At 43.4% G+C, this 26379-nt stretch overlaps 3 protein-coding genes across 6 annotated transcripts; 1 reads left to right on the top strand and 2 right to left on the bottom strand.

The window, feature by feature from the left end:
• Positions 1 to 344: 344 nt before the first annotated feature.
• Positions 345 to 20444, bottom strand: pjvk (pejvakin). 4 transcript variants are annotated; one of them, XM_049753304.2, is made up of 8 exons: positions 20345 to 20366; positions 2165 to 2262; positions 1987 to 2084; positions 1726 to 1904; positions 1335 to 1476; positions 983 to 1100; positions 778 to 921; positions 345 to 719 (listed from the first exon to the last, which is right to left on the bottom strand). In XM_049753304.2, exons 5-8 carry the CDS (start codon positions 1404 to 1406, stop codon positions 418 to 420), a joined length of 636 nt encoding a protein of 211 aa, XP_049609261.1. In that variant the 5' UTR covers positions 1407 to 1476; positions 1726 to 1904; positions 1987 to 2084; positions 2165 to 2262; positions 20345 to 20366; the 3' UTR covers positions 345 to 417. The 4 variants fall into 4 exon arrangements, with proteins under 4 accessions (XP_049609261.1, XP_049609256.1, XP_049609262.1 ...); XM_049753299.2 differs by having other exon boundaries at positions 1726 to 1921; positions 1987 to 2262; positions 20345 to 20444; XM_049753305.2 differs by lacking the exon at positions 20345 to 20366 and having other exon boundaries at positions 1987 to 2096; positions 2165 to 2261.
• On the top strand, positions 3899 to 17602 carry LOC125988248 (collagen alpha-2(V) chain). The gene is made up of 55 exons (XM_049753176.2): positions 3899 to 4130; positions 6194 to 6409; positions 7098 to 7322; positions 7452 to 7468; positions 7840 to 7872; positions 7963 to 7995; positions 8077 to 8130; positions 8299 to 8391; positions 8474 to 8551; positions 8623 to 8667; positions 9009 to 9062; positions 9170 to 9223; positions 9781 to 9834; positions 9918 to 9971; positions 10049 to 10102; positions 10187 to 10231; positions 10304 to 10357; positions 10442 to 10486; positions 10553 to 10606; positions 10684 to 10782; positions 10859 to 10903; positions 10977 to 11075; positions 11141 to 11194; positions 11270 to 11377; positions 11451 to 11504; positions 11735 to 11833; positions 11920 to 11973; positions 12051 to 12149; positions 12221 to 12274; positions 12362 to 12415; positions 12528 to 12581; positions 12648 to 12701; positions 12813 to 12857; positions 12931 to 13029; positions 13121 to 13228; positions 13308 to 13361; positions 13501 to 13554; positions 13674 to 13727; positions 13812 to 13865; positions 13946 to 14053; positions 14174 to 14227; positions 14301 to 14354; positions 14429 to 14590; positions 14664 to 14771; positions 14852 to 14959; positions 15039 to 15092; positions 15164 to 15271; positions 15347 to 15400; positions 15477 to 15584; positions 15658 to 15711; positions 15784 to 15891; positions 15966 to 16302; positions 16372 to 16562; positions 16641 to 16880; positions 16964 to 17602. The coding sequence occupies exons 1-55, from the start codon at positions 4034 to 4036 to the stop codon at positions 17108 to 17110; spliced, it is 4749 nt and encodes a 1582-aa protein (XP_049609133.1). The 5' UTR covers positions 3899 to 4033; the 3' UTR covers positions 17111 to 17602.
• Positions 20445 to 21813: 1369 nt separating the features above from the next.
• calcrlb (calcitonin receptor-like b) lies at positions 21814 to 26322 on the bottom strand. Its single transcript, XM_049753838.2, has 13 exons — positions 26161 to 26322; positions 25459 to 25515; positions 25237 to 25381; positions 24556 to 24666; positions 24258 to 24370; positions 24090 to 24181; positions 23814 to 23940; positions 23600 to 23753; positions 23473 to 23533; positions 23325 to 23391; positions 22769 to 22987; positions 22662 to 22703; positions 21814 to 22588 (listed from the first exon to the last, which is right to left on the bottom strand). Exons 1-13 carry the CDS (start codon positions 26173 to 26175, stop codon positions 22382 to 22384), a joined length of 1410 nt encoding a protein of 469 aa, XP_049609795.1. The 5' UTR covers positions 26176 to 26322; the 3' UTR covers positions 21814 to 22381.
• Positions 26323 to 26379: the final 57 nt, after the last annotated feature.

The following is a 26379-nucleotide window of genomic DNA, read 5'->3' as shown; positions in this document are numbered from 1 at the left end:
GTGGACTAACAGTCAAACTAAAATTGCGGCAAAATAATCAAACGCCTCATTGAAAGTGTCGCCATTTACATATATGTCAGCACAATAACATATTTCTAAGAATTCCATTCATTTATTTTATTCTTTTTAAACTCGATGTCCATATTTTGGGGCATCTGCACGAGTTTATATCCGTATATGTGTGCATTTTTATCCTATGTGAGTAGTTGGATGTATATTATAATGTCGATTTATGCTAAAATCCTTCAAAAATTTAAAATTGATTTGTAAAACATTACAATCAGCTTGCTCGTCAGTAAAAGTCCGTACACAGAATAGTAAGGTAAGTAATGATACTTGTCTACTTTCCACCATTGTCAACAATTACTTTTATTTTTGGAGCAACACGAATATTTAATTGTGAAAACAAAAACTTCATCACTTAAGAGTTTTGTGCCAAAGGTCAAAACAAGGCACAACATGCAGCCGTACATATTTATGCCCAGCAAATGAGCATTCCAAACAACCATAGACCGTTTCCCTTTTTTGGTTGCCCATGCCGCACAGTGCACACGGCCCCTTGGCGATGTTGTGTTTGAGAAGGTTGACGCGCGTGTGGGAGCTTTGCCTCAGGTAGGCCGAGGAGACGTCGGTCATGCTGGCGGCTTTCTCGTAGTAGTCCGTCATCGTGTCGTCCATAAAGTTATCGGAGTGACTCAGCTCTTCCAGTATTCTGTCATCTGCAAGTACACTGTTCAGACCCGGTGGAAGGACGGATGAGGGGGGCAACGACTGTACCTGCTCTGAAGGGGTTCCCGTAGATGATCCCTGACAGGAAACGGCGTAGTCGACCCATTGAGAAGTGACCGATGAAGCCGCCCAGCTGCTCACTAATTTGCTCCTGTTCGAATCCCCCTCGAGACCCCGGGGCAACGCAGATATCTGATCCAAATGAGCATGGAGATTGTCAGTAATTTACTAGAAGATTGATTGACCTTCTTACCGAGCCGCCCGTCCAGTCGAACAAAGAGCTCGCAGATGCTGAAGGCGATGGTGGTGTGAGCCGGGATGACGATGGCCTTATCTCGGCCTTTTGGGTTCCTGCCATCGTCGATCTGAAACTGCGGTGAAAAAGACAAATAATTGATTTTTGGGGATTACTGTACTGGTACAAATCGACACTAGTGACGTGCAGGCACCCTCTAGTGGTACGTATAAAAATCACTGAATTAAATATTCAAACTGCACTAGTTCAACATTTTCAAAACATTTTTGGAGATGGTAGGATGAGACAAACTGGTCTAAGCTGTTTTTCATCGAATGTTTTCTGAATTGTTTTCTGAATTTGTGTTTACCCTCATGGTGGCGCCCCTCATGCCGGCGTGGACCGTCAGCGAGCACTGGCGAGTGGTACGTATGCTCTCCATGACCACGCACAGGACGCTCCATCTGCTCTCCCTGCATTGGCGGACCAGGCAGTGTTCCACCTCCACTTTCCTGTCATGCAAAGGTTCAATTTTGGTTGTGCATCAAACATGGCCGCTCGAGTGTAGAATAACACGATCATTTATTCAGGGAAGCCTTCTTCTCATATTCCCTCAGTCACAAATAGGTCAGACGGCATTCTAGCTACTCAATGGTCTTATCTTCAGTTCAGGTGAGAAAAGGACATGGTGTTCTTTTTTGGCTCAGCTATCGTATGTCAGAAAAACAGAAAGATTTTCGGATCTGCACGATGTGATTGACCTGGAGTTGAGTTCCCGCAGCAACGTGGGCACCTCCACCTCGTGTTTGGTCACGATACCGAAGGAAGCTTTGACGGCCACCGAGTCGGAGCCGCTGACGTTGAAGCCCACGTCGTTGATGAGGTGGTTTCCAAGGCGCCCGTTGAGGGCTACGTCCGATTTATCCTCGTAGTTGAGCAGCTGATAAGAGGATACACCTGAAGAAAGTAAAACCACTTTATTGATTCAATTACGAGACTTTGGAGCTCCTCATTAGTTGTACCTGCTGTGATCTCCTTCTCCCCGACCAGGATGTCCTTGAGGGAGAACGCAGTGGCGGCGTATTTGTTCTTCTTCTTCCAGAAACGCCTCTTTCTCTTCCTGGTGACAAGACTAAGAGGCTGATAGCGGTCGGCCTCGCTCAGACTCGGGACGGGGACCAACCTTCCGGTGTCGCCCACCTGCTTGACAAAGTTCTTGGTGGCGGCTGCGAACATCTCAAACGGAGGAGCTGGACTAGCCCTGCGTACTCATCCCAGCGTGTCTCTTCTCACGCTGGCTGTTCAATAATGCAGAGAGTTTGTAAGGTAATAGGTGTGCACACGAGGTGGAAACTTCCTGTCACATGACCCATGAAAAAAGCAGATTGGAAGTCCAAATGTACCGTGTTTTCTGCACTATAAGGCGCACCGGATTATAAACCGCACCTTCAATGATTTTAAAATTTTGTTCATATATAAGACGCACTGGATTATAAGGCGCATAGAATAAATAATTCAACGTTGCTCAAACGTTAATGCAATCACAACACACAAATTAAACACGTAAAGCTTACTTTAATAAATTAGTCCTCATCCACGAATCCATATTGGTCCATATATAAAGCGCACCGGATTATAAGGCGCACTGTCGGCTTTTGAGAAAATTGGAGGTTTTTAAGTGCGCCTTATAGTGCGGAAAATACGGTATTACAGAACACACTGTAGTTAAATTAATGTTTTTTTATTATTATTTGAAATGTGTGTGAGTGATGTAATAAAAACACAAAACCGACAAAAAAATCAACTAAAAATAAAATAAAAAAATGAAACGTGATAGAATAATAGTGAATCGTATTTGTCTTACTGCTTTTGTTTTTAGTCCACTATTAGTTTATATGAATAATAATATAGTATGATAATAGGTATCAATTTAAAATTGAAACATACGCACATTCTTTTTCTTATATACATGAAATGCATTTAATGACATGTGTGTGGGCCGGCCTTCCCTCTTTTGTGGTTTCGTTTTATGACTTGACATGGCCAGAAATAAATGTGTAGCTTGTTCTTTAAGTCACCTCAACATAACTTTGGGTGGGGGAACATTTTTCCTATAAGAGCTATTTGACTTTTTTAAAGTCACTGAGGATGAAATAAGATTGAATAATTTTATCATTGTCGTTTCTTCGAAAGCGCTGTGGAAATTGAAAAAAAAAATTGTCAGGTTACCAAACAGCAACTTGTTAAAGTTAGTTTCCATGCAAACTAATTTAATGAAAAAAAAAAAAAATAGAAGGCTAAATTTGGGCATATAAGGCTTGTGTCTAACGGCAGCCATTTTTTTTCTTTTTATACGTGGTATGTGATTTACTGTACATGTATTTGTGGCTGAGCTGCTTTCAAGATTTTTTTTTTGACAATTCCTCTGCAATTTTGTATGTTTTTAGAACGTGCCTTCAAAGCAGGCCGGGAGCAGCTGATGAACTGGCAGACAAAAAAAACGTGCTGATCTCATGTTTCTAATTTGTCCCGCCTCGCCCCTTTCATGCTCCCATCATCGTCCACCGAGAGGATGATGCAACTTGGGTGCTGCAAGTACGCTAAATAAAATGCCAATCAAAAGTTTGGAAGCATCTTCAACATGTGTCATCAAAATTAATAGCAAAAAAATTTTCCTCCATCAGCCAATGAGAAGAAATCCCACAATAAAGCAAATGAGGGTCAAAGGTCATCCGCGATAAATCATTTTCTTCTTTTTTTTTTGCACTCCCATCTTTCCAAATTCTTGGTTGGATTTCCACGCAGCCTTTAATTACACGTTCAAAGACTAAAGCGGCGTCTGCCGGGGGGAGGTTGGCCCTCGAATGGAACGTGAAGCGACGATGAAGAAAGGAGGAGGGAGGAAGAGGGGGAGGAGGAGAGGGAGCCCAGCTCATCCGGGAGTCCGCTGCACTCAGGGATATTGGGATCTTTGGGGCTGGATGCTGTAGCTCCGGGTCAGCCTCTTTTGAGTGTGTTTGTGTGAGTGTGTGTGAGTGAGGTCCTCGCGTGCCTGCTTGGCGTGCAACCATGGGCCCCTCCGTGCACATGAGGATTACCTTCCTCCTGGCCGCCATCTCCCTAACTCAGGTGATTACCGTCTCCTGCCAAGAAACAACCAAGAACGGTGAGTAGTTGACCCCTCTTTGTACGGTTTTGACTCTTTGGACCACACTGTCGTCAAGGAGACATTTTTTGCATATCATTATATATGTGATATCATTATTTATATTAATCAAAAGTAGAGTATAAATTTTCGTGGATGGGAATGTGAGGGGGATTGATTGAAATTTTTTGGCTCATACGTGCGATTCTGTTGGTGACCAGTCCTGGGTGAGCGCCACCTATTGGCCAACGGTCACGTGACAGAAAATGGATGGATGCATGGATTTTTTTTTTTTTCTCTATTTAATTTTTTAGATGGTTTGAAAGCTTATCCAGATGATCATTTTGATTGTGATATTTTGAAGACGTTTCAATTCAGGCTGCCTGCATCGCAGTGATGTCATTTGTGACGTCACGTTAAGAGAATCAAATCTAATTTTTGCGGGGTTGCAGGCCGAATTATCGTCCATCATCATCCCTTAAATTTAATTTAAAAAATTTAAATAATAAAGTTTTGGCATGTTGATGAAGCTCCATGTGTGATGTGCTGGAATAAAAAAAATAATAATTGGGGACAGTTAAGAAAGTATGATTTAACCTTCTTGACCACTTTTTCTACGTCACAAAGATGCCAAGCTGGAAAAACAAAATAATCCTTCAGCCGATCTATTTCGGTGCGAGGTCGGCACCCAATGAAGGCCTTCCGAGCTTCACTCCTGTAATGATGTGGCCTGGTGGACGGGACGGACAAAAGCAGGCCACTAATTTTGGTCAGCTTTGGACCCGGAGGCACACAAGACACACCCTCAGTGAAAGGATGTTGAGTTCTGCTCCATTGGAGGAGACAACTTCAATATGCTTGCCTTACTCATTTCACTCGCTGCTTTCTTTTTTGGAGGACGCCATTTCAGACTGGTGTCGCAAATTGCTCCACAAATTGAGTTGTAAATAGAAAAAAATATTTTTGGTTGTCCACCTCAAGTCGTGCTGACATTTATTTCTCAAAATTCAGCTTGAATTTTTTTATGTGACCGTAATTCATCAAAAAAAAAAAAAAACTATCTTAAAGTTTAACTAAGAACAACGAGGTAAAGAACCTCGATTCTCCAGGGGGGTTGCAGGCGTGGCATAAAAAAAAAAAAAGACAAACCACACGTTTCAGGCCAAAGCCAACGTATATACCATCTCGTGTGGTTTCCCCTAAAATAACTACTGCTGGCGAGAAGGAGTGTCTAGCGCGGGCGGGGAGAGGCTTCACCACATAATTATGACCCACGTAGAAAGCTTGCAGCAGGTGGCCACATTCTGGACAAAAGCGACCTGAACCAGTTTGCAAAAAGCTTACCCCCCCAAAAAAAAAATTTGAAATAGCACATGAAAGATATTAATACATCTACTGATCACTTGGTGGATTCTTGTCATGATGGAGTTAACCACAATTTAATTGCTCTCTCCTTAATCACTGTCTTCATACATTGCAGTGGAAAGCCCCAATGGAGTCTGTTATTTTTTTAATTGTTAGCTATGAACATTATAAGAATGTGTTAATTACATCACTTTACAAATGATTACGTTGAGCATAGTTATGGATGATTCAATAAAAACAAAAAAAAGATGGCACCAAAAGTATGAAGAGTGAAAAAATTTGCTGGGAAATTTGAGCGTAAAGCTGACAAATGGAAAAACAGGTTGACTACCTTCTGCCATTTTATAATTAATGAAAATTAAATTCCTAGATAAATGAAGTGAACTTGGATAACTTCCATTGTTTTTTGGTTTCTGTTTGTTACGCATAAATTCCTTTTTTTTTTTTTAACTTAATACCCTTGAATTACTTGGCATTTATCTTCTAGTGCTATTTGAGATACGCTGTTGGCAACTGAAGTCCATTCCAGAAAAAAAAAAAAAAAATGTGTGTTTATCCTCAATAGAGTTGTGGGTGAGAAGTAAAAAAAAAAAAAAAAAAAATCATTCTCTCGATTCAGAGTCTTCAATTAACCTAAGAAGTATAAAATCGAGGACGCCAAGCATTCATTTGGTTTATAAATAACTCAGCAAAGTGCATATTTGACTTTTTCCAAACAGACACGTGCGCCGACAATGGACAAGTGTACGCCAACAAAGAAATGTGGAGCCCGGAACCTTGCCGGATCTGCGTGTGCGAGTCGGGCAGCGTCACGTGCGAGACCGTCACTTGCGACGACCTCGGCGACTGCGCCCAGACGGTGACCCCGGAGGGCGAGTGTTGCCCGGTGTGCGTCACCCCCGGCGCCGCCGCTCCCGCGACAAACCCTTCCGCAGGTTTGTGTGTGTCACTTTTGACTAAATGGAACGCCTCAACTCAAATTTGTGGTACCAAGATGTCACAAAATGGCGTCAAAGTACTATGTGTGTCTAAATGGAGCTCCTCTACTTACTTCATCAAAATTTGTGGTACAGAGATGTCACAAGATACAATTAAATACTTTATTTATATATTCATTTATTTATGGAGCTTCAGATTTCCTCTACTCACGTCACCTTGGCATCAAGATGGCGGCAGAGCATTACTTTTATCAAAGTGACACTCCTCAACTGTTTACAATTTACATAGTTGAATGGTACCAAGACGCCAAAGATGGTGGCAAAGCACTAGTTTTGTCTAATTTAAGATCCTTAACTCACTTCACATAGTTAATTGGCATCAATGTGCCACAAAATTGATTTGAATGCTTAGGCCTGATAACAAACACAGCAAATGGGTGAGTTTAAAAAAAAATAATCTATACAAAAATAAAATAAAATAAATAAACTACAAAAAAATCAAAAAATAAATAAGAATAAAATAAGAATAAAAAATAATTTAAAAAATAATTACAAAAGAATTAATAGAGAATAAAAGACTAAAAAAAATTATTCAAAAATAATAAAAAAAGAATTAAAAAAAGATTAAAAAAATAAAAAATCTTTAACACCGCCTTGACTCATTCTACGCTTGACCCCACTGCAGCTCCCGTGGTGACGGAGGGCTTGAGCTGCGTAGTGGATGGCGAGACCTACGCTCACAACGACATCTGGAAGCCGGCACTGTGCGCCGTGTGCGTGTGCGACAACGGCGTGAGCGTCTGCAGCGACGTGCAGTGCGAGATGGTGCCCGGCTGCCTTAAGATGGTGACCCCCGAGGGAGAGTGCTGCCCAGTGTGTGAAAACCTGGCCAGCGCCACCAGACACATTGGTAAGTCCGTTGTAGTAATGCACCCCACCCACAAGGGTGCGCTGCTGTGCAAAGTTAAAGTGTTCATCAGTAACATTTTTTTTCATATATAATGAAATGATCTTTTTGTTTTCTCGCTTCATCTTCAAGCAATCATGGGTTATAGGGTAAGTCATGATATTTTCATTTTCAATATAACCTTTTGATATAATATGAAGGGGTGAGGGATGGAAATTTTCAAGACACCCCTGAAAATGATCAGCTTCTATGATTTTCCTATTTGAAGGTTTTATTTCAGCTTATTCTGAAACGACTGTTGAGTCCAAAATTCCAAATAGAAATATTCACATCTACGGGATTTATTCACATAAAATGAAAAAAGTCAGATATTAAAAAGGTTCTTTTTTATGTCTCACTTTTTTCCGGAGCTTTTACAAATGTAAATAAAAGTTAGCCTTTGAAATTAATGAATTATGAATCATCAAGTATCTAAATGAGGTGTGTATATGTATTAAAGATTGATATCTTTCTTTTATAGGGACAAAAGGGTGAACCAGGTGATATTCCACAGGTAAGTTATAAATCGCAATATATGCAAATATTAAAAGGTTCTCTCTTGTTTCGCAACATTTTTATATGATATTTTCTACTCTCGCATCAGCTGGTAGGAATCCCTGGACCTCAAGGACCCTCCGTGAGTTTTTATTCGCTAAAAGCACCAGCAAGGTCACAATAAATTTAAAAACCAAACGTATCCTGTGGGTTTTGGTTTCAGGGTCCTCCAGGTGCTCAGGGGAGAACTGGACATAGAGGATTTAAAGGCAGACGGGTAAGTCAGAACCAGACTTTGGGTCCTTGAACTTTAACCTTCAGAGGAAGAGAAGTGTCAGAGATAGCGCTAATCTTTATCTCTGTCTGTTGACATTTTTTATTTTCAAGCCGTAAAAGAATTTTATATTTTGATGACAAACGTGTTCATGTAAAAATTTCATGATAGGGATTCCAAGGGCCCCCAGGTTTTGATGGAGAGCCTGGCATACCAGGAAACCCAGGCGCGTCTGGTCCCCCTGGTTTTCCTTCCCTTCCTGGGGTGAGATTGATTCTCCATCCAGCGTTTCACCTTAGCTAAGCAAAAAATAAATAAAAACCTGGTTTTTTTTTATCACCCAAAGGGAAACTTTGCGTCACAAATGGCTTCGGGATTTAATGAGAAATCAGCAGGCCTGACCGGAATGGTGTCGGGATCAAGGGTGAGTGCAAGCCAGTATGTCCATTCGGAATTATGGCGCAGCTCGTAATAAGCCGCTTGTTCCTGTTTCAGGGTGAAGCAGGATCACGAGGACCTCCCGGTGCGACTGGACCACCAGTAGGTTTGGCACACGTGTAGAAGAGTCAGTAAAATGACTACAAAGCAGGAACTCATCTCGCCACATCCTAGTTATGGTTTCCCTCAGTGGACCGATTTATATTAAGCAGGAAGTTGAAGGGAAAAAAAATCTCTAATAAAAGTGAAGGAAAAATGAAATTTCCTGACAGTTTTTCATTCTAGGAAGTCTTTGTTTGTTTTAAAGGGTGACACAAAGTGATAATGGCAGAATTGCATTTGAGCACCTGCAAATGGAAATGAAGTTTTTTTTTTTTTCAACTGTCCAGCATTGATCTTTGGTTGGGATGGTTGGCTGACATTTCCTGTCCTTTCTTGTTCAGGGTCCACCCGGTGGCCAGGGACTCCCAGGCGAGGCTGGAGACCCAGGTCATATGGTAAAATCTTCATGCTGCCATTTCGACCTTGATGCCAAGCCTGCATTCATGGACCTCAAGCACATCTGTTCTTTGCGTCTCAAACTTTGACCTTTGCTTGTGTTTAGGGTGAACCGGGTCTTCGAGGGCCAGAAGGGTTGCCAGGAAAAAGTGGTCCTGATGTCAGTGAAAACTTACAGAAGAAAAATCTATTCATTCATTTAATAACACTGGTCAATGGCAGATTATAAGAGATGGCTTCATGAGTCCCTGTATTATTATTATTATTTAATAAATGAATGAAATTAATTTATTTCAAACAATATAAAAAAGGGATTTACAACCGAAAATAAGAAAAGAGGAAATTTAAATAATAATAATAAGAACACATTTGAAACACATTGTTCAAAAAAGGAGTGGGAAGAATACTTATTTAACCCCACCCCTTTTTTTTCCACCTATTACTCACAAATAGAATATTTGAATCTACCGTTACAAAACAGTCATATATTAAATACTATGCATAAAAACTAATCTATTATTATTATTATTTCAACCTGATGCGCTGAGAAAAATAAATTAGGCTCATTTAGAAAAGTCAAATTGAATCTGATTCAAAAATGAAGTAAAAACGCGTTGACCAGTGTAATCTTATGAAGCCCTGCATGCTTTAAAAATCTTTTATTGTTCAAATTGGTTAACTAAAATCATGGTTTGATTGATTCTCATGTACACATAGGGGGAGACCGGACCCCCTGGTGCTCCTGGAGAGACGGGATTCCCAGGATCACTGGTAAACAAACAATTCCCACATTTACCTCTTTGGCTTATTGTTCAGCTCCATTGATTTCATATTTGATAATGTCATCCCATCAGGGTGCACGAGGGTTACCTGGTTCTCCAGGTATTCCAGGTCAAAAAGGTCACAAGGTAAATCCCTGTTTGTTTTTTAATTTTCTATACTTTTTTGGACATTAGTGAAACACTTGTCAATCTTTCTCCAACAGGGTGAGACGGGCATTTTTGGACCTAGAGGTGATCCCGGTGTTGTCGGTATCAAGGTAGGATTTTAATATTGATTACACAATCAAACACTAGAGCCAATTTTTTTTTTTAACTTAACTCCTTGTCATTGTGTTCTGCAGGGCACTTCTGGTACTCCCGGTGCCATGGGTGCGACTGGTCCAGTGGTAGGCAACAAATCCGATTAGAACACCACAACGCTGGATGTGGACAGATATTGAGTCTTCCTTGTCTTTCAGGGCCCACCAGGTTTGATGGGAGAGAGAGGCAGAGCAGGCCCATCCGGTGCTGTGGTAGGCACAACCAGCCGTCTTCCATGTTTGTTTGTAGAGCCGAAAATGTTGCAAGATGGATCATTTCATCTGTTTCTGGTTTAGGGAAAACGCGGTGCCGCAGGACATACAGGCAAACCAGGTCCCCTGGTAAGTATAATTTGTGTTATGCATTATTCAATGCTGGTGTCGAAATAATAATCATGACATCCACAGGGTCCAATTGGAATCCCCGGTGTGCCAGGATTCCCAGGTGGCCCAGGACAGAAGGTGCCATTGTAGTTCTGTCTTGAAATTTGACAAATTAGTTTAGCCAATCCAGTGAAGGACCTTATGTACCTCCCCAGGGTGAAATAGGACCTATTGGCATGAGAGGAAGTCCAGGTCAGCAGGGACCCCGAGGAGATGCAGGTCACGTCGGACCACCAGGGCCCACCGGACAACAGGTGAGCAATTGCCCTCATCTTTTTAATGAGCCAAAAAGTTGATGGTGTTATTAACCTCATCATTGGTTGTTAAAAGGGTTCCGTAGGATCCGATGGAGCGCCAGGAGCCAGAGGGGCAACAGTACGTGAGCCAACTACCAATTTCCCTTTTGGCATCAGTAAAGTTTCTTATTGAATCTACGACTTCTTTCCAGGGACTAGCGGGTCCCATGGGTGCGTCAGGGATCGTAGGCCCAGTCGGGCCCCCTGGACCTCAGGGAACCACGGGAGCTCAGGGACCAAAAGGCCAAGATGTAAAATGAGATGGCACTTTCTCTCTGTCTTTTGTCACTTATGTGAAGAGTCATCTTTTCTCCAGGGTGACGGTGGCGTGGCTGGAATCAAAGGAGAAGCTGGACTGAAAGGCGAAAGAGTATGAAAAAACATCTTTTGTAGCTAAAGCAGGTGGAGCACAGGTTAAACTTGTGTGATTGCAACTTGTTGCCAGGGTGACCATGGTTCTCCGGGTTTGATCGGCCCCATGGGAGATGAGGGAAAGCGTGGACCTCGAGGTGATGCGGGGTCTATCGGTGACCCAGGACCTCCTGGCGAGACTGTGAGTTGGCCTAATATGATCCCAATATGAAGACATTTTTGTCATCCAATTTTAACACATGGATTTGTTATAGGGCGTCCCTGGAAATCGTGGGTTCCATGGCACAGATGGTCTTCCGGGTGCAAAAGTAAGTACGTTAAATATATTCAAGAAGATCCTTGAGTTCCCTTTGTGCCTTCAAACTGAAATAAAGTGAAGCAGCATTGTGTTTATGTGCTCCTCACCTGTGCAACAAACTTGAGATCTCCTCAAGCTTTTGTGTATTATTTATTTATTATTTTATTCATTGCCTTATAAGCAAGTGAAATGGACATTCTATTTCCCTCTTTTTCAAAACGTGCTGTTCTGCTGTCGCAGGGAGCTCTGGGCGAAAGAGGGCTGCCTGGCACACCAGGCACCAAAGGTCCACCCGGAGATCTGGGACGACCTGGAGAGCCCGGTTTAACTGGTGCTCGGGTAAGACCATTTTAAACCCACGGTTGTTCCTCAAGCTTGAAGGAAGATGTATTTTCCCAACCGTGATGCTATGTTCTGTCAAACAGGGCCTGTCTGGAATTATGGGCGCCGAAGGAGAAGAAGGCAAACCAGGCCCACAGGTTTATTAGAGTTCTACTTTGTGAGTCTTTCTTCAGGTAATGCTGCATTTTTGAATATTTGATGCTGTCCTCTGCAGGGCTCAGCAGGAGATGATGGCAAACCAGGCCCACCTGGTTCTACGGGAGGTCGAGGTTTAGCTGGAATTATGGGCTCGTCAGGACCAAAAGGCCTCACTGTCAGTCATTTTGCGTAGAATATGAAGCCATTTTTTTTAATAGATGACGCTGACTCCTTTGTAACTTTCAGGGCGACCCTGGGAAGACCGGCGAAGCGGGCAGTACCGGCTCACCTGGTCAAAGAGTATGTTACGTTCCGTTAGAAATTCAAAGTACATTTACCATCAATTAAAAACAGAAGTGATGACAAAATATTACAAACATCCTCCAGGGAGTGAACGGAAAAGACGGAGAGGAGGGTCCTGCCGGTCCAACTGGCCCAGCGGTAAGTGGCTCAGTTATCAACCAATCACATTCTCTCAATCTTGCGTATATTCCATAATGTAACTCGAGATGATCTGCACCAACAACGTCTGATCCACTACTGTCCCGTGCAGGGTACTGCGGGCAAGCGAGGCGAGCAGGGATCACAGGGACCTAATGGCTTTCAGGTAAAACCGACACTTTAACATATGTGTGAACTTGCTTATTTAAACATGTGGGGTTTTATTTTACAGGGTTTGCCCGGAGTGCCAGGCCCACCCGGTGAATCTGGTAAACCAGGATCTGAGGTGTGTAAATAAATCCCACATTACCCTCTTGAAATATTTCCACCCACTCAAAGTAGCACGGATTATTTCAGTACCGACGCGCTAATAAAACATTTTTAACGGTGCTTCCAGGGACTTGCTGGAGAGGAAGGTTCTGCCGGAACTTCAGGGTTGAGGGTAAGTCGCCGGTTCTTGTTTGGCTTCTCCAGTGTCAACCCACTGGACAAATAGGACACGACTCTGCCAACAGGGAGAACGAGGCGCTCCTGGTGCTAGAGGTGAAACCGGACCTAAAGGACTACAGGGACCTAAGGGTAGTCCAGGTAGTCCAGGCCCAGATGGATTCAAGGTATCAGAGGAATAAATGACACCGGTTCTATCTTTGAATTAAAGGTATAAAATTGTTGGTCGCATTCATTTGAGTGTTGGGTTGTTTTTAGGGAAAAGCCGGCGTAAAGGGAACTACCGGTGAAACGGGAAGTCCAGGACTTCAGGGGATGCCAGGGGAAAGAGGCATCCCAGGATCCTCCGGCCCAAAGGGGGATGTGGTAAGTGTTGCCTGCAGCAGCATCAAAGCCAATTTTGGTGCTTGGCACAGGAAATGAAAGTAACGATCTCGTTGGACAGGGCTCCGTGGGTGAGATGGGACTCGAAGGCAAAGCCGGAGCTGATGGAATTCGAGTGAGTTGTTTGTACCAAAGACGGATTGTTTAATCAGGGGTGTCCAGACTATTTATGGACCACGTTAGAGGGTCTAATAAATGTGTGTGATGGCTATGTTATTACAAATTCTACAATGAGACATATTTGTCTATTAAAGGGTGGATCAGGTCCAGTTGGACCTCCAGGTGCAGTCGGAGCCAACGGTGCCAAGGTGAGACTTCCTAATGTTTAAGCTTTGAATCAAAACATGACTTTGTACAGAATCGATTTGATTGGATTGATGGAGCAAATCCCAAAGACCTCTTTTCCATGTACGTCTGTATTTTTTAGGGAGAACCAGGCGCCCCAGGACGCAACGGACGGCGAGGGACAGCAGGAGTGCCAGTGAGAAAAACATACTGTCATCGGAATGGATGGTGAACAATCACTGCTGCTTCTGACTTTCAAGTGTGTGCCAATGATTAACAGGGTTCTGGTGGTGAGCCCGGAGCAACTGGTGCTGCAGGTTTCCCCGGACCAGCTGTGAGTTCAAAACATTCTACCCTGTGCTGTAATTGGTCCCAACTGCACATATTTATGGGTGCATCATTTTTTTTTGCCAGGGTGCTGAAGGTCAGCCTGGAGTGAAAGGTGAGACCGGAGAACCAGGCCTTAAGGGAGAGGCAGGACCACATGGACCACCAGGACTGGCTGGCATACCGGGAGTACAGGTGTGTATTAGTACCCAAATCAAACTGATATCTGTTTCTAGTGAGCTAAAAAATGTAGGACTTGATTGTGGTTCAGTGAGCCAAGCAAGACTTGTGAATTAATGGAAACGTCTGTTTCAGGGCGCGGTTGGTCTGACCGGACTCAAAGGTGGCAGAGGAACACAGGGCTCAGCGGTGAGTCCACCCACCGTGGTTCTGTGGAGAAGCTTGGTACATCTGCTTTATTAGAAGTGTTCTCTTCCCACAGGGTTCAGCTGGTTTCCCTGGCTTACCCGGAGGTGTTGGTCCACCTGGTTCTCTTGTGAGTCCACTTGGATTTTGGAAAGAACATTTTTTATATGGTCACTTGCAATCTTGCTTTTGTGTATCCACTAGGGTGCTACCGGAGCAGATGGACCCATTGGTCCAACTGGAAAGCAAGGCCCCCCTGGTATTCGTGGTGAAAATGGGCCCTCTGGACTTCAAGGCGAGATTGGCGCTCCGGGCCCGGCAGGCGCATCTGGAGAGAAGGGTGAATCTGGAGAGGATGGTTCCCCGGTGGGTTTTACTAATCACCACCTGCTGCACATACTGCGCACAATCCTTGATTGGTCTTGTGTTTCTTCATTAGGGTCCTCTTGGACCTCCAGGACCTCCCGGTGCTGCAGGACAGCGAGGCGTAGTTGGTCATCCTGGAGCGAGAGGAGAGGGAGCTATGCCAGGCCTGCCCGGTTCTGCGGTATGCCAGAATAATCCTGCTATCAACCATTTCCAGCAGGTGAACCAAGATCACAATGTCTGATCCTTCTTTTTATGCAGGGTCTGCCTGGGAAACCGGGAGCTGCTGGAGTACCAGGTGGAAAAGGTCCTCCTGGTGGAGTTGGACCAGCGGGAGCCACCGGGCCGAGAGGAGATCCGGGCCCTGAGGTTGTTGGGTTTTACTGGAGGGTATGCCAAAGGTAATTTGCATGAGTGTGTTTGTCAAGTTTGTTGCGTGTTCAATCAGGGCGTGACTGGTGAAGAGGGACCACCCGGGAGCGACGGACTCGTAGGGGCAAGGGTACGTGTAGACACAGGACAAGGCCCGTGGCCAGACTCGTGCGTACTCATCACCGCTCTGGGACTTTACAGGGCGATCGAGGTAATGCTGGTCCCGAGGGTTTGGCTGGAGGCCCAGGTTCTCCAGGGAATGAGGGTCCTGTGGGAGCTACGGGTAGTCCTGGACCCAGAGGTGAAAACGTGAGTTGTATCGACGCAGTGATTCAAATATAAATGGCGACATCAGTTTGCTGATTCCTGTTATTTTGGATTCAGGGTGGCAAAGGTTCTCCTGGGCCCCACGGAGCACCTGGAGTACGAGGCAAAGCGGTGAGAATAACTGCATCGTCTCATTTTTTCTATCGTCAACCTTGATATTGAATCTTTTTTTTAATATATTTTCTAGGGCCCCCAAGGACCACAGGGAGATAAAGGACCAGATGGTGAACAAGGAGAAAAGGGTCAGAAAGGTCACATAGGTTTTACTGGACTCCAGGGTTTGCCAGGACTTGCTGTAAGTTGCTATTATACCTTTGTACGTGTCTTCGAAGAGAAGAAAAAAATGAAGACCCTTTTTTGTTCCTCAGGGTGCTACAGGGGACGCCGGTCCTCGAGGTATTGTTGGACCTGCTGGACCAAGGGTAAGTTGCAGATAACTTTGTCAGAACTGAAGATAAAACCCAATAGAACTACATCATCTCATGACTGCACAGGGTCCTACTGGCGTCATGGGTCCACCTGGGAAGGAAGGGAACATCGGCCAGCCAGGAGCAATGGGTGCTCCTGGAAGCAGAGGAAACAGCGGTGACATCGGAGTTCAGGTAACACTTTGGTACAAGGTTGAGCAGTCTTCTCATAGACCAAAGCCACCATGCTACTTCCTTTGCATTGTCAGGGCCCTATCGGAGAACCGGGACCACCTGGACCTCCAGGCCCTCCTGGACCTCCAACAGCAGCTGTGGATGAATACTATGCAGCTCCCATGGATTTGGATGAGCGTGGCGTGCCCGACGCCATAGAGTTTTTCAAGGATGACGTGGCGGCCGACCCTCCTCCACTTCCCGAATTTAATAAAGATGAGGCTCTTCCTGATAAGAGTCCCATCATCGCTCATGGTGCTCTGAAGACCCTCAGCAGGCGTTTGCAAGACATTCGCAGTCCAGATGGAACAAAAGAGAACCCCGCAAAGACATGTCAGGACATCAAGCAATGCTACCCACAGAAATCAAGCGGTAAGTCTTCTTCTCAATAATACTTAAAAAAAATAGACGAGCGTAAACCTACGTTGTGTTTGTCTACAGGCGAGTACTGGATTGACCCCAACCAAGGAAGCACAAAAGATGCCATCAAGGTCTTCTGCAACATGGACAACGGTGAAACCTGCATTAATGCCAACCCAGCCAATATTTCCCGCAAATCCTGGTGGACAAAATCCACTCCCAGTGCCAACAAACCCGTTTGGTTCGGAGCCGAGATGTACAGCGGAACCCCAGTAAGCTGATGATGTCATCATTGTAGTTCCCCGATATGATTTTCTTCACTTAGCATTGATCCATTCAAACCATTTCAGTTCCGCTACGGTAACGACAACGAGGAGCCAAACACGGTGGCCGTTCAAATGAAACTCCTGCAGCGTCTCTCCAAAGAATCCCACCAGAGCTTCACCTACCACTGCAAGAACAGCCTGGCTTACAAAGACGGCAAAGGGACCATGAAGAAAGCCCTGATCCTTAAAGGGGCCAACGGTCAGGAATTGAGGGCGCAGGGCACCAACCGCCTGCGATACACCGTCATCGAAGATGGCTGCGCGGTAAGTCATCAGCAAAAATGACAAAAAACATCCAAGATGGGACAGAGTTGCATGTTTTGCGTCTCCTCCTTGTGTCTCCTCAGAAGTCCAACGGCGACTGGGCTAAGACAGTGTTGGAATACAGGACTCAAACCACAATCAGGCTGCCCATTGCCGACGTAGCTCCCATGGACATCGGAAAGGCCAAACAAGAGTTCGGCCTCGACATTGGACCTGTGTGCTTCTCATAGACCGAGAAATCGTCGCGTGTGAATTTGAGAAAATGACTCCACTTCCTGTGAGCGCTGTGGATAAAAGTTACATCGTTGCCGTGGCTGGAAAAAGACGTACGGCTGGTAGAAGGCCACCATTATTTATTCATCTTCTTCTCTGTGAAACCCTCGTATAGTCTTTTGAGTCAACAAACGCCGAAACGCAGAGAGGAGAAGCCATACTTGGCATTTAGATTAAAAAAATAAATAAATACAGACTAAGATATTTTCAATACAGATGTTTACATGCTCTCAATCTGGATAAGCTAAAATATTTGATCCTGATTTTACGTTCTGTTCCTATAAATATTTAGTCAAACAAAATGCTTTGAAATGTCACCTGTAAATGCTACACGCTTGACTGTAAATTTAAATTTATTTGTTTGATTGATGACAATTGATTTAGAATAAATGTCTTTTTCCGGGGCGGCTGAGCTCATTGCACACAATAAAGCACGAGAATAAAATTAACATTGATTGAGCGCTTAGAAAACGGCAAACAACTCCCACGTTTCTCCTCTAGGGGGCGCCGTCCATTTGCAGAAAATCTTCAGATGGCGGAAGTTCCTCGCTAGGTGGCCGGAATGAAAGGTTTACGCAAAATTGTCAATTTCTTTGAGGCTACGAATGCTCGGCTGCTAGCTTGAGCACACATGCTGACACGGCAGGCGTTTCCCCAAATTTCAACGTATCTAAATGTCGGGGTGTGTGAGCGAGCACAAAGCGCTTGAGAGGAGGAAGGCCTCCTTGCAGGAAGCATAAGAGCCAAAGTTCAGCCTGCACATGTTGCTGGCTCGACCTCGCCTCGGCACCAACGCTGAAAGAAAACCCACTCTCGCCACTTCCTGCTGCCACGCCGGGCATCAGTGGACGAGGTCATTTTAGATGGCTTGCTATTTTCATAATGTGAGGAAAATTCTAACATGAGGATTCTGAGGTGTGTGTGTATATGTGTGTATCGCCCATTTCCGACTGCACATGTTCTCACTTAGGAGCTTTTCCAGTGGAGACAAGACAGTCAGAAAATATTTCCAGTGTCTCAAGTGTGCAGGTTAGGGTTAGGGTAAAGTTTCAAAATTACACGCTAGCACAAAAGCTTTTTGGCTCGTCATCACTTGACCTCTATGGCAAAAAAAAAAATCTCTTAATTAAAACGGCATTAAAAAAAATTAACAAGATATATTATTCAAAAATAGCAGCAAAGTCTCATTTCAAAATGTTTACCAAAAGGAGCCACTCTCCAACCAGTCAACACAATCAAAAAATAAAAAAAATAAAAAATTAATTAATCCCTCAAACTTGGATTTTTTACTTGCATACTCATTTTTTTGTCACTCTTCAAGATTGAAGAATTTTAATTGGCCATGTTTGAGCGTGCCAAACAAGGAATTTGACTTCGGTACATCTCAGTCTCTGTTCAACGTTTAGGTGACTAACAACACTCGTGCAAAAATTTACAAATATTCTCAAACATCCCCTGATCTTAAACTCCTAGGAGGGCAAGTAAAAACTCAAAATTCCTACTAGGGGAAATGAGAAACCTTGAGAAGAGACCACATTTATTTGTAAACATCTTGCATCGTCCTGAATTTTTCCTCAGGGAATCATTGAACATAATTAAACTCTCCAGGCGCCCGCGACCCTGAGATGACTTGGAAGTCACACCCAGCCGACCCCAGCTGGGATGTCTCTCGCTTGCTGAGGAGCCTCTGTACGAGATTTCCCACCAACTCCTTTTCCTTCCTGCACGGCGCGCAGCAGACAAAACGCTTGAGGAACATGCTGAGAAGGACTCAGTGGTGTTCGTTTACGTTCAAATTGGAATATGCCGCAATGGTTTGTGCCAATGCTTTCTCTGAAATGACCCATTTAGTCTTTTTACACCTACAAATGCTGCTACTCAGGTGGAAAAACGCAAATTCTCAAATCTGAAAAGAAAATGACCGAAAGGGTGTGTTGATATTTAATATTTGACATTTTCTTTTCTCACACCATAATTGTTCAGGCCATTTTAACGTCGCACCTTTTCCAAGATCCTGGGCGGAGCTTCATATGGTGGCAGCATAGAGAACAATGGCAGGAAACTGGAAGAGGAGCGAGGAAGTTCCTGTTGGCAGTTGATGCTGAAGACGAGACCGAGCGTACGCCCTGCACGTACTGAAGAAAGTCTCCGACGCTGAAATACTGGGATTGTTTCTGCCCGTTTGTTCCAATCATCGCCGTCAGCGATATCAAATCATTTTCACGCTGCAAGACTTGTTGATAGCTAACCTTCCTAACCCTCACCAACCTTTGCAAAGAAAGTAATCCTGTATGAAAGCTGTATGACCTCTATTTTTTCCGCCATGCTTGTTTAAGTAAAAATTATAAATCAGATAGTATGATTAAATCATTTTTAAAAAATTACATAATCAGTGGAGGCTGTTTTGATATTCATAACAGTTATTGTAGTTTTAAAGTAGGTTATTCACTGGAATATCATTTATTTAAAACAAATACTCTCAACTATATTGCTGAAAATGTGTATCACATGAGTATCAAACATGCTTCATTCATTTTACTGAGTTTTAAGACATTGGATATACAATAATCCCTCATTTATCACGGAAAATTGGTTCCAAAAACCACCCACGATAAGTGAAATCCGCGAAGTACGGTCACCAACAAGAAGTACTGAGCAGGCTAACAAGTTAGCGGAAAGATGCTAATTCACGATCGTGCTAACATGCGAAAACGGATTTCTAAAGGAATGTAAACGAACATTTGGAGCAAAACATTGTCCTAAGTTAGACACATGTTTCCTCAATTTAGAAGTTTTATTTTGACTTTTAAATTGTTTTTTAATTTGGAAAAAAAATCCGCGATGTAGTGAAGCCGCGATAAACGAAGCGCGAAGTAGCGAGGGATCACAGTCACAACGCTCGACGTCTGACGTCACACAACACTGGTAGACGGCACACATTACATAACTGAATGGACGTAACTGTTCCACTATACTAAAATAACCATAAATGAAATATTCTAGACAACACACCAAACATAAATCATCTAGACAAACAAATACATTTGCTGGCGACAGTTAGACGACGGCTGTAGTCATGTGTGTACGATGCGAGGCAAACTGTCAATCAAACGGCGCGCACACAAAACAAACCGAGATCAGACAAACGGCATAAAAGTTGTCAGTAGTAAAAATTAAATGTATGTACTCACTTTTCTGTCAAAGACGCACACTATCACAGCAACACGATCAGACGATTCCAGAAACTTCGAACTCCCGTCTGTAACTTATCACTGCGCAAACTGCAATAATCGCGATAAGACGAAAGGCTGTAGGCGCGGTGATGTAATTTCCGTCAGTAACTTATCGCTGCCCACAAACTGCAACAATCGCGATAAAATGAGGTAACTCACGCGAGACTTAAGGCGCGGTGACGTAACTTTCCAACACGTCAACCTTCAATACAAAATATATATTGATTTTTAGCATCAACATTGGAACCTTTCTAACACTAGGTCTTTGTTGATTCTCGGTGGGGTATATATTACTAAATAACAATTAGTGAGTTAGTAAAATTAAAAAGGAAATATATTTAAAACATTCGATGGAAATAATTGATGACAATATATTTTCAAAAGATGCTAAGAAAAATTAAGGGAGTTATGAACTAAAGCATCATTTCAGTTCAATTGTATTTAATTTTCTAGTACGACATTTTTGCTTCAAGTCTTTAAGAGCTAGCTTGTTATTCAGGTGTGATTTTTATCAAATAATAAATAATAAATAATCTCCTTATGTTTCTGATGAACACTTGGGCCTACTGCACTACTGTATGTATTTTATTTATTTTCATTATTGAATTTTTATCATAATTGATCAGGCCCAGCTTGACACTCAAACATGGACATGATCACATGATACATGCCTCCACCCTTTGGTCTCTCCACGTTGAGGCCGTGCGGGTTTGCGAGGGCCGTGCGGACATCCTGCATCCCCGCCCAGACCGGGTCACATCCACACATGCAGGCCACATAGCTCACCCTTGAATTGCTCGCCCTCCACACCCTCAAGTATGGCCAAGAACTCTTTCTATTGTTCTCAGGAGTGCCATGTTCCCGCACTCAAGTGTCCACATCACGCATCGATCCGGCCAAATACGTGGAAATATTTCGAATGATGTCACATCCCAATTCACTCATTACGGTAATGTTTCTTCAAATATTCCCACTAAGATGATCATACGGGAATTTGGAAATGGGAAAAAAAAAAGGCTCTTCCCATTTTATTAAAGACTGCTGCGGTAAACAATTGTTGGTTACGAGAAGAAGGAAGCTGGCAAGCTTCAAAAGGTTTCGTGCAAAAGTATTCTTGGAAATAGGAAGTCAATGATGCTTCAAGCAGAGGGCGTCAATACGGGAGGCGGGGCTACTGATAAATGGTAAACATCCTGCTTTGCCGCAGGTTTAAAGTGTGTCAGGTGACTTTTCCAGCTGGCTAAATGATGCAGTGGTGGCGTTTTCCTTTGGGATTTCCTCGAATGGATGAAAAGTAAATAGCATGCCGTCACTTTGTCTGGAAGCGGCGGTCCACTTTTTAGGTCCGAAAAGGAAATGCGGCCTTTTCTTTCATGTTTGTTTCAAAGAGAATTTTTTTTCTTCCATATAAAAGTTGGTGAGAGCAGTTTTGTCATTGCACAGCCAATTTTATTTACAGCCACGTTATAAGTTCCTTCTATACAATGTTAATGCAAATTGCAAAGCAAGCTTCTCGGCAGAAAAAAAAAAAAAGCTCGCCATTATTACATCATTATTTCCTCTCCAGCATTTTGGGAAAAAGGAACAACATGAACCTTTTTGAAGTGTACATGAAAGGAGTTATAAATAAAACAATTGAGACAAAACGTGCCATACTCGAAAATGAGAAAGCGGGAAATGTGACTACAACGCCACAGTTGCAACCGTTAAAGTTCACCTGGAAAGTTTTTAGTGTTTTCCAGGTTTGAAATTTCACCTGGAAAGAAAAAATCTTGTTAAAAAAAAACTCAGCTGAGGAGCTTCATTCGGCCTTCGAAATTTCTGAAAGCATGCAGTTGAACCCGCGCGCGAAAAAAAAAAAAAAAAAGACGTCACAGTGAATCTGGTTTTGAATCTGGTGAAAAGTTTTGCGAGACAAAAGTTATGAAAAGATGAAAAAAAAAATCATCTCAGTTCCTCGGACCCTCTTCTGAATCCTGTACGAAAAAGTCCTCGTTACACAAACGGGCTGTCAGATCGGAAAATGTCCGAGTAGCTTTTGCCGTTGGTGTGCTCGGTGTGACTCTCGATGCTGTAGCAGCGGTGAACTTCGGTGAGCGACGACGCCACGTAAGATGCCGAACGGAACAAATCGGCGTTGGCAAACGTCCCGGCAAATTGCATCCTCTGCTGATTCCAATGTCTCCGCAAAACACTCTGAACCTTACGAGGGAAGAGGTCAAAGGTCATGATTGGGTTTAGTTCGATTCAGGGTTGCAAAACTTTATTTGCTTACCTCTCCGTTAAAGAAGCAGAATATGGTGGACACGAGAAGACCCTGAAAGCACCAGACTTGTGAGTAAGGCATCAAAATGCTGTTTTGAATGCTGAGTCAGGGCCTACCTGGTAGTGCATGAGGATCTCCATAATGTAGAGATAGATCTCAGAAACCCAGTGCTCCTGAGGCTTGTAGGGAAGCAGCACGAATTGAATGCCGAGAAGCGGGATGAGGATGAGTGTGGCCCTCACCGCCCGCATGTACAGGCTGGACTCGGCCTGGTGGGTTACTCGCAGTTTGGTGATGAGAACCCGTACGATGTTCAGGAGGAAGAACAGGTTCACCTGCAAGATGGAGGTGCATTTAAAAGCAGGCTCGCCTCGGACATCCATTTGTGTGCAGCACAACGCTTAAATGCTGCTTCACCATGTTTACTTCGAAGTCTGGGCTCAGACATCAGACTGGGTTACATTGAAATTTTTTTCATGTGGTCAGGACCTAAACAGTTTGGTAATTTGTAGACCAGTAGCGGGATTTTAAAATGTATTTTACAGACGACTGGAAGCCAGTCTTAAGGACTGGAGGAAAAATTTCGAAACTTTTTGTTCTGATCCGAACCCAAGATGCAACATTCGGAATGACAGACAGACAGACGGACAGACGTCAGGGTTTGCCACTCACCACCAAGGCGGCACAGATGGGCCCATGGATGATGTAGAGCAAGGATGTATCGGAGCTGACCCAGCATCTGTCAAAACAAAAAACCCAGCTTTCTCAAACGAGCCAAAAATGCTTAGCAAGATCTTTTTTTCGATTTCAACAAACTCACTTGTCATTATAATAGCATTGACGTGCTACGGCGTGCAGCACTGCCGGCACCAGCGGGAAACCTGCAGAGTCAAAAGCACCTGAGCAAAAAAGATCTTGCGAGATCCTTCCTTCCGTTCCCTACTCACCCCAGCCGAGCAGATAATACCACAAGAGATGCTGCTTCTCGGCAAACACGGCCACCACGATCAGAGTGTGCAGGTAGATGCCCTCGCATAGCATCCAGAAGTAGTTGCAGCTCAGCAGGTAGAGATGGATGAACATCAGTAGCTTGCAGCTCGCCTAGCGACGGGAAAATAATCACATGACGACCAATTCGTGGACCGACAGCGGTTGGCTTACCGAGTCGTTGTACGTCTGTCCTTGTTTCTTGGCCACCTTGGTCAACCACACCACCGTGATGACCGAGTTCAGAACAAATGAGACAAAGAGGTTCTTGTGCAGTGTGATCCTCTGACAGCTCAGACTCCTGGGGGGACCAGCGAGAGATTCTGATTGGCTGTTAAAATTTCAACTAAGGCTGGAAAACGTTTTAGTCTGCTTTGCTATCCTATTCTGATTAGAGGCGGAGCCTGTAAATAAAGATAATTTTAAAAAATTGAATAAACAGGTGCTTACTTAAAATGGAAGAATATTCCCAGCGATATGATCAGTGAGACTAGTGACAACCCGTGACCTATCATGACCAGGTAGAAGTGCGTCATGGCCACCTGGGATAGACACAATATTTCACTGAAGAACATTCCGGAGGCTTGATGGGTTTACTGAGATTTGATTTGCTCTCACTGTGCCGTGATGTGTCGTGTTGGCTTGGCAGTTGGTAAAGTTTGTCCATGTCCGGTTGCTCTCTGGGTGACGCCCCCAATCGCCTGTTTCCGTACAAACTTTGGAGGCTAGCGCTGATGGCAAAATGTAAACTTGGAGTTAGAATCAATCAGAATAATTCAAGTTGATAAAATAGTATTTTCTCTTTTTTTTTTTTCTCATAAGTATTCAGAAGTATCCAAAGGATGCAAAATGTGTTTTTGTTGTGTCCCCTCAACTACGACTCATCTCAAAATGGAGTAATACAAGGTCAAATTACCATGAGGGTCAAAGTCTTTGTAATAATCGGGACAGCCCTGCTCCGTTACGAGCCCTGCTTCCGTCTCGTCCCAGCACAGCCAACCGTCCCAGGTCATGTTGCACACGGGTCCTGCGGGAAAAATGTCAAATCGTCAATCGGAAATGCCTTAGCCACTTTGGCCTTGTCAAGCATCATCATCCTCATCATCATCACAGTCATCATCAACATCATGATCATCACCAACGTCATGATCACATCATCTTCATCACACCATCGTCACCTTCATCATCACCATCATCATCATCATCATCACCATCATCATCAGGATCATCATCACATCTCATCAACTTCATCATCATCATCATCATTATCATCATCATCATCATCATCATCATCATCATCATCATCATCATCATCATCATCATCATCATCATCACCATCATTATCATCATCAGGATCATCATCACATCTCATCAACTTCATCATCATCATCATCATCATCATCATCATCATCATCATCATCACCATCATCATCACCATCATCATCACCATCATCATCAACATCATAATCATCATCACCATCATCATCATCAACATCATCATCACCATCATCATCAACTTCACCACCACCATCATCATCATCATCATCATCATCATCAACATCATCAACATCAAAATCATCGTCATCATCATGCTCACCCGCCGATTGCGTTCTTCGGTGATGGTCTCCTCTCACCATCCGCTGGAAGCACTTGTACTGGGCCATGGCGATAGTTGCCGGATGCTCCCCGTAATGATTGGAATGTTCCTGATGGTCCTCTGGATTTTCCTCAGCCACAAGCAGCTGACACCAATGAAGCACAACCTGATTAGAAATCTTATCCGAGCGTTGAAATCGACTTGTGCGTGGATGTTTACTACCTTGGCGAGGGAGCACATGACCAGGAGAAACATCAAGCGAATTGCTGGATGCATTTTCTGAGGAAGATGGAGAAAGGTTTTAAGGGGGGGAAAAATAATCTTCAGGTAAAAATGTTTTTTTAAATTTTTTTTATGTAGAATAGAAATTAAATAAATAGAAAAATAGAATGAAATATCTTGGATGACTTTTTGGGCAGGGTTTTTTTTTTTTTTTAGTAAAAAGGGTTAATTTATTTTAAAATGATTAATTGTGTAAACAAAGCATAGAAAATCTTTTTTCCCCCGTGTGATTGCTGGATTCCTTTTTTCGCATTAGATTACAGATTCAGCCTTTTTTCCCCCCTTGGCCTCCACAGTTTCCTTCCTGCTTGTGTATTTTAGGTGACTTATTGAGCAAGTTTAGCCAAATGAATGTCTATGTGTTCATTCACTTCCTGGCGAAGTTCAAACTTTTTTTTATTAATGCTTTGCATTGTGTGAGGTGTGGCTCCTAAAATTTAAACGGCAGTATGGCCGTATATTGTTATGGCTCAATGCAAAGTAACTATTTCTAATCAATATTGTTTGTAATCTCTTTAATCAATTATTTGTGCATCTAGATCAATGCAAATCCATTCAGCCTAATTTAAATGAACACACATGTGATATTTCCAGCATCAAACACACACACACCGTGGAACGGAAGAGTAAACAAAAGCTTACCTTTGCAGATGCCATTTTTTTAAAACACAATCCCTAAACTTGCCCTTTCTTGTTGGTGAGCTAAAGAAAAAAAAAAAAAAAAAAAAAGATTCAATCTGTGCTCATGAGGAGTCAGTGTGTCTGCTGTGTTAGCCTCCACGGTCTGAAGCAACACTGAGCTGTCCTGATAAGGACACTTTGAGGATGACATCATGTGTTCGCCTTCCATGGAGGCGTAAA

The sequence above is a fragment of the Syngnathus scovelli genome, chromosome 2, assembly GCF_024217435.2.
Source record: "Syngnathus scovelli strain Florida chromosome 2, RoL_Ssco_1.2, whole genome shotgun sequence".
In the NCBI taxonomy this organism is placed as follows: Eukaryota; Metazoa; Chordata; class Actinopteri; order Syngnathiformes; family Syngnathidae; genus Syngnathus; species Syngnathus scovelli.
The sequence above is the reverse complement of the archived record's forward strand: the minus strand, read 5'-3'. Positions and strand labels throughout refer to the sequence as shown.